This window comes from Echinococcus granulosus (assembly GCF_000524195.1).
Source record: "Echinococcus granulosus chromosome Unknown EG_S00009, whole genome shotgun sequence".
Taxonomy (NCBI): Eukaryota; Metazoa; Platyhelminthes; class Cestoda; order Cyclophyllidea; family Taeniidae; genus Echinococcus; species Echinococcus granulosus.
The window spans coordinates 588,916-596,384 of NW_020170389.1; the positions used below are offsets into that span (position 1 = coordinate 588,916).

Sequence of the window (7,469 nt, forward strand, 5' to 3'; positions counted from 1 at the left end):
TGTGGGAATAAACAATGATCCTCAGATCTGAATACACAACGGCCGAGTGGACAGCTTAGCACACCGCGGCTGTCACTAAAGGATGCGCCTCACGTTTCTGAAATTTAGGGAAACTAGCACCCAGTGGATGGAGCCATGCATAGCTATTTTGAGGCAAGGTAGCAAGCGGGCATTCTGATGAGCACTGAAGACTGGTTGTCAGTTTTACCACTTTCAGGAGTCATGCGACGAACCACTGACTGTGTGTATTCCAGTTCGCTTTCTCGAGAAATAGGTGTACCGTATTTGACTATCTCATATTTATTCAGTCTAAAGAGTAAACACCCAGTAAATTCATGTTAAATAGGACAGTAGAACAAAAGTGTTTAAAGTCAGCTGATTGGTGAGCTAAAACGCTCAAAATACTCTCAAATGTCAAAGTTAAAGGGAAGTTCAGTGATTGTAAATGCCTATGACACCAAAACTCGGTAGTAATTTACGTTCAAGATAATAAAATCATTAGAAAACAGGTTGATTTTTCACAAAACTTCAGCATAAAAACTTACTTGTGCTACTTTTAAAGAGAAAAAAGGGTTCATTAAAAATATAGGAAAATGAGTGTTTACATGGAGATTTTCAAATAATTCTCTGAAGTTCCACCTGCGCAAAGCACAATTTTTCTACTACTAGTAGCGTCACTGACTAAAAATTGTCTGCGTACTTTATTATATATGTTAATACTCTAGTAAACCTAAATGCAGGTCGTGGTAACGTCTTGTGTTATCGTAGTGCCCAGGTACCTGTTATTAATTAATTCATCTACATCTCGTCCTTCTTCTTTGATCAAAAACAGCCATTGGAGTTCCCGAATTTTGTGATTTGGGACATCTTTTTACATAAGATTGGGGACTGTGCATAAGCACTTATTATGAAATATTTATAGATGAAGATAATGACATCAATGCTACAGAGGCAGTGCTACTAGCCTGCCAATGCACTAGCGATGGACTCTGAGTCTACTTTCGATTTTCTTATCAGAGAGCCTTCGTCAGAAATTGATTCAACACTACTATCGCTGAATTCTGATATTTCGGATACGATGTTTAACATGAGGTAATTGCATCCAAAACTGTCAGTCCCAAAATTCATGTGTACCTATGTTTGCGGACATAGATGTCTAAAGGTGGCAGTTCGCATAGTTTCTGTTGACTATATTTCTTCCCACGGACTGCCATTTTATGGAATGGGAAAAGTTTGTCGTTTTTATGCACTGTTGTTTTGGGGAGTTACTCCGTTGCTCATACACAGCCTCACGAGCTGCCTCATGAAGCTAACTTTTTGTTTCAGTGACGCCCTATCGGCTCTTCCATCTGAACTTCAAATTTTGGAGTCGGAAAACGATGCGCAGGCATGCAAGCGTAAATCGGAAGACATATCCTACTCCTACGCAACACCGTTCGTTGGTTTTCGATTTTAATCCTCAAAATAGTTTGAAACAGCCTTAGTCACATGTACACCATGTGGAACTTAATTATTTTTTTGCATTTGGTGAGACGCTTCATGTAGCAGGGCTTCAATGGCATGAATATATCAGAAATTTTTTGTGTATCCTTGGTGGTATTCCGTAATTGTACTAGCTCTACTTAATGGCTTTGACGTACACTTTGGTTCTGTCACATTTCCCACAGTCTGACAATCGAATTAAAGGCCTCAACATCCCCGGCCACCCTATTATCTGAAGATTCGCTTACTTATCTCAATCAGGATCAACCATACACTATCGAAATCAGTGACGCTTATGGCGAGAAACCGTGTCTTATCAAGGTGAGTTAGATACAAACATTAGTAAGCTCCTTCTTATCATAATACTTCCAGTATTCGTTCACTGCTGTAGAGCGTCGTTAGGATCTGCTTCTACCAGGAGCGTCTCCAAGTCAACGAAGCTAGACATCTCGCCTTTTGGCAGACCCATCACCAGGGCGAGCGGATGCTTGATCTTGGTATGAACAAAAGTATTATTTGCGTTATGTCTTTACAGGTTCTCATACCTGACTCGTCTCCTAGATGTGGATGGTTGTTTCAACTTTCAAGAGGTCTACGCCGATCCGGATAACCTCAATGCCGTGGTTTGCGTCTGGCACTCTTCTGCCCCCTGTAGGCTCTCTTTTAAGGCTCACTGCGTAAGCACCGAGTTCACCGCTAAGAAGCACGGTGGTGAAAAAGGTGTGCCTTTTCGCATTCAAGTGAGTCTCTGTTCACTTCGTTCTTATGCTGTTCGAATTCTGAACGATTGCATTCCAAGAGGTTAATACGAGATACTAGTCATGGTAGGATATTTTAATAGCTAAGCTACGGTTCTTGGTTATCATCACCGCTATTTAATCCAAATGTTTTGTTTTGCATTCTTCTGGGTGTCTCTTTGTAAAGGATAACCAAAAGTTAATTAATGGTTCATAGTTTGAGAGAGTCCATTCTAATAGGTAATTTTAATCTTGTAAATGAGTAGGCGTGTGAAAGCCCTGGGGAGAAACCAAGGTGGATAATAGGTTGTGATCCAGGTTGATGCTGCGCATAAAGTAGCACCAACAATGTTTAATATACACTAGCTTTCTCTGAACAGTCTGGTAGGGTAGGAGTGCTTGATACCCTCATAAGCTAGTTTCAAAGGGTAGGTCATCAAATCATCCTTCAACGACCTATGAAAATGGCTTTTCACTGTGATTCTTCGCTTACTTTCTGTGCTGCGTAAACTACTTATTGGTAATTCGGGAAAACATTCTTGTCGATAGAGTTTATCTGCGCACACCTTAATGTGAAATCGCGCCTGATAAATTGGTATTTCTGCTTTGTCAGTTCTGTTCATTGCTCATTTCTTTGACCGATAGGTGGATTCCTTTCGTGAGTGTGACAATTTTCACATCTACTCAGCGGCTTGTCAGGTGAAAGTCTTCAAACCAAAGGGTGCCGATCGGAAGAATCGGACAGATCGGGAAAAAATCGATAAGCGAACCAAAATCGAAAGGGTAAGCCAGCATATGCGCTTTGTGTATCTAGGGTTCACGGAGTTACCGTTCCTCATGCCATACAGTTTCCACCCGTGAGTGCATAGTAATAGTTTGCTCAACCTCGTTATTTCACCGCACTTTGACCGTCATGCAATATGGTGATGGGAATCATATCTCTCATCGCCTTGGAATGAAAGATTTGAAATTCGATCGCAAACATGTCGCAATCCCCAGTTAGAAATATTTTATTGTTCCTGTTGCCTACTAGTATATGACTAATGCGTAAAAGTAATTAATTTCCTCGTTTTTCGATTCCCACGATTAAACCATCCTCAAATTTACTCAGTAGTATAAGCAGTGCAGTTGAATTATGTTCAAATCTAATCAAGCTTTTCCGAATATTCACTTGAACGCAAAATCTACATCATGCCCTTTCACTACAATGCGTTTCGATTAGGACTTTCACAAATTTATTAGTCCAAAAGTTTTGTCTTTTAATTACATCTATCAGCCTCTGCATTGGTATGAAATTGACTAAAGCCACTCCTCATAATCCTTTTGCAGCAGCAGTACCGTTCTGCGGCACCGACTACGTTTCTGGAGGAGGTGGCTTACTGTCCAATGAGCCGCCTAGCCCTCAACGATCCAGCTCCCTCAGCCACCACTGAGCACTCAGTGCTGGCTGCTCTTGAGGACTTTCTCTCCTCGGGCACCCAGCGTCAACAACCACCACCACTTCAACCCCCACCATTATCGACGTTGCAACAGGGGGTGGCAACGGTGGATGCGACTTCTGTAAACCCCCTATGTTCCTCTCTCCTTATGCAGTGCAAGCGCTCCGCTCAAGACGGCGGGGGACTCGATGCTAGTCTATGCGAGACTAATCCGATGGGACGAAAGACCACCCGACACGCAGCTGCTTCTGTCCCTTTCCTCCCTCCGCCAGTGAAAAATGGACGTCTTTTTGGTCAAGATGCTAGTAGAGACTGCTTCAGGTTAGTTTCTAGCTTTGAAGGACTTTGCCTGACCTTTTTGTCGCTATTTTATGGGCCTTACATGGTATGTGGTACTTTTACATTTTCTCTATCAGTCCTCCCTTTCATGAACTCTTTTTACCACTGTTTAAGTTATTAGATTCCATGAAACGAATTGCTAAGATGGGTGATAGACCTGCTGGGTATCTTGCGAAGCGTACCTCAGATCGTAAACAGACACCAAAATTGTGTAGTTAGTAATTGGAGTGACAGTATCGATTAATGGCACCGCTTCCCCTTTAAGTAATTGTATACTGACTTAATAGGTTGTGTTGATTATAGCTATGTCATTGGTGATTGTACAGGAACAGTCCAGTAGCGGTCCCAGAGGTCAGTGTGGACGCATTACCCCTTTCACAGTGTGAGATCAGTGAGCACGTCCCTGCATCATCTTTTCAACCGATCGTCGCCTTCCCAACACCCACCACCGCCACCAGCGCAAATGCTTCCAGAGACGTTTTCAAGCACCCACAGATCCAATCCCCCTTCTCCTCGGTCTCCTCTCAGAAGCGAAGCACCACGCCTGGTGATGAGGTGCCGTGTCCTGGCACCTGCTCTTGCTGTGGAAGGGCTTGCTCTGCTGCTACCACCTCTACGGGTCTCAATTCCGAAGTTTCGCTCGAGTGGAGCGTCAAGAGACTGCGCAGGAAACGCCAATCCATGATGAATCTGAGGCACACGGTTTGTTTCCCGTTCCTTTTCACTATGATTGTCGTTTTTTTGAGAGAAAACGTTGGCAATTTATTCTAGATGGATAGATCCGGACTTGCGACTCTACTTAGCACGTTTTAGACTTCAGGTGCTGTGTCAGAAGTATTCAAAGGAATCTGAGGGTAACTTCATGGCACGTAAATTGACATAAGTAGAGCTCCATATCACCATCTTTGAAGTGAAAGTAGGTCATTGTCGATTCCTATATTTGAAGTCTGTCGAAGCCTAATCGTCTAAACTATTTAATTTGTTAATTTATGGGCTGCAAATTTATTCATTAAGGCATTTTATTTTGAACTCAATGCTAGTCGGTTACTTTTGAACTTGGTTCCTTTTCGCAGCAGAGATTTTCATGCGCCACTCCGGCTAGGCAAAGGCAGACAATGATTCCGTGTGTACCCTTCACAACCTCGGACTACTCCAGTTACACCCTAGATGATGACAATGAGACAGCTGTGGCGCAGCGTCGACCCTCTACTTCCAGCGAGACCAGTCAACCGATCCCCTCAGACAAGTCCTCAAAGCCTCCCTCGCAGACCAAAAGCGAGGCGGAGGCGGAGGAGGACGAAGAGGAGGAGGAGGAGGCGGTGGTGGTGGTGGCGGGAGAGGAGGATGTGGGCGAAGATGGTGACGATGAGAGCGAGGGAGGCACTGCTAACTCGCACTCACCACCAGTGCTACCCTCCGAACTCTCCTCCTCTGTCCCCGCCATCGTTACCACCGCTGCCGCTGCCATCACCCCATCGATGGGTCTGCGGACGCCGCGTACCTCTGTCATGAGCTCCACTCGCCGCGTCCGCGCCTCCTTTCGAGCCGACATGTCGCGTGCCGCTGTCTCTAATTGGCTCCGAGCCTCTGGCTTTGGCAGTCTCAGGTCCAAATTCGCCAAATTCACCGGTGAGATTCACATCTCATAAGCTCTGTTTTATTCGAGAAGTCTACCTTAAAAGTACAATGAAGTTAAGCACTATTTTATTCGCAATAATCAGATTTTATTTAAGGGTGAGCAAAGTCGTTAAGTTTTGTTTTGAGCTCCTTCCTGTTATTGTCTAGGTTCCGACGTACATTTCGATCTGTGAATTACTATTTTTTTAATTGAAACAATGAATAAACAGGGGGAACTGAGATGTACCGTGCAGAACAGTCTGCATTTGATGGATTGATAACCCTACTCAATACGCTTCGTGTCTACTAAATTCACAAAATTTTCTTGGTCGTAGGCATTTGTTCTGATCCGCTCTCCAAATAGTTACTTTTTTTCCTTTGCTGTGTATGCATTTTCGCCAATGTTGGATATTGGTCACACCTAGGTTGTGTATGCTAATGTATTTTGGCTTGTTTGCTTCCTATATCTTTTGAAAAACATGGACTTCTTGCCATGAATTTTTCTATCTGTAGAACCATCAAATGAGTCTCTCATTACTCCCCTTACATCTGTCTTGTATGAACTGTTTTTAGATTTTCACTTGAAATGATGGTTCTTTTATGTTTTCGCCCGACCTAGGTGCCGATATGCTTCGATTAAATCGCCGTGATCTCGTTCTACTTTGTGGTACCATAGAAGGGATTCGCCTCTCTAATGCAATATTACAAAAGTGAGTGGATTTGTTTCTTCTCTAACCTAACTTTCGACTCCTTTTAACCACCACTTTCTTTGTTTCAGACCTCCGCGAGCTACTTGCACAATTTTTGTTCGGAAAGATTCTGAATTAGGTAGGTGAATAATCTTATTTTGCATTTTACGCATAAGACTGGAAAACTAGAGACCCGCATTTACTGTTATGGAGTGCATTGGAATCGTTTGCGACATTGAAGTGAGGATAAATTGTTTTTGAATTTTGTGTTAGACATTTATCTCGTGTATTCTAGTGGAAATCATCTATCATGATTTCTGTAGAACCCCATTGCGGAAGTTATTCATCCAATTACTTATACCATTCCTTCTTAATTTTATTTCAGTCTTTCAAGCTATTTACCTGTACCAACAAACTGAAGCGGAGCTTCGTATTCGTCTAACCTCATATCTCAAGTTGACAAACACCCCTCAGAACATTGTGGTTGTTTTGAAGAAATCTCCTAACTTCGATGTTGCTGTTAACGATGAAGTGACTCTTATCTTTGTTCACACCACTCTAGTATTCAAGCAGCTTGTCTTCCACTTATTTTTTTTTCCCTAGGTGGTCGCGTATTTTGAAGATCAGAGCTGTTTCTCCGTCTGCGTCTCTGGATTGAATGCCGAGGAGGTCACTATCTCTATGCAGAAATTGTGAATTCATGTACAAATAATAATATTTGTAGTCACTTGTTCTGACTCACATTCATTATCTTAATTCTCAAATTCATGCTTGTGGTATTTTTGAGGTGCAATTTCCTTTACAGTGGATATAGCGTCTTGCTACTTAAATTGCATAAGTAATATGGTTACTGTATGCTTCCGGGTTTTCTCTCTAAACTGGTGCGGAATTGTGAAGTTTAGAGCCTCTTCAAACTGGTGCCATAAGCTCTGTCCTGATTCTAATCTTTTATTAAACGTGTTAGGAGTACATGATCGCTTTCATCTGTATCTCAATGGGGGTTCACGTTTGATATCACCGGCTGATTACTACACGAGAGGTGTCATGGGAGTAGGGTATCTGCAGTGTTTGAATCTGTGGTAACCCTCAACTAGGGGGCGAAGAACTTGGGTGTAGCCGGCTGGTAGTTACCCTGCATTTAAGTTTATTGTTGTAATAAAGAAGAG

General features: G+C 42.7%; 1 protein-coding gene across 1 annotated transcript; it reads left to right on the plus strand. All coding sequences in view use genetic code 11, as the record gives it.

Moving 5' to 3' along the window:
* Positions 1-982: 982 nt before the first annotated feature.
* On the plus strand, positions 983-6,999 carry EGR_02093 (Transcription factor CP2; the record flags this gene model as incomplete). The annotated part of the gene is made up of 13 exons (XM_024491342.1): positions 983-1,092; positions 1,327-1,434; positions 1,668-1,803; positions 1,874-1,979; positions 2,044-2,222; positions 2,865-3,002; positions 3,549-3,979; positions 4,324-4,699; positions 5,071-5,626; positions 6,234-6,324; positions 6,393-6,442; positions 6,689-6,864; positions 6,907-6,999. The coding sequence occupies 13 exons, from the start codon at positions 983-985 to the stop codon at positions 6,997-6,999; spliced, it is 2,550 nt and encodes an 849-aa protein (XP_024354195.1).
* Between the last annotated feature and the right edge of the window lie 470 nt (positions 7,000-7,469).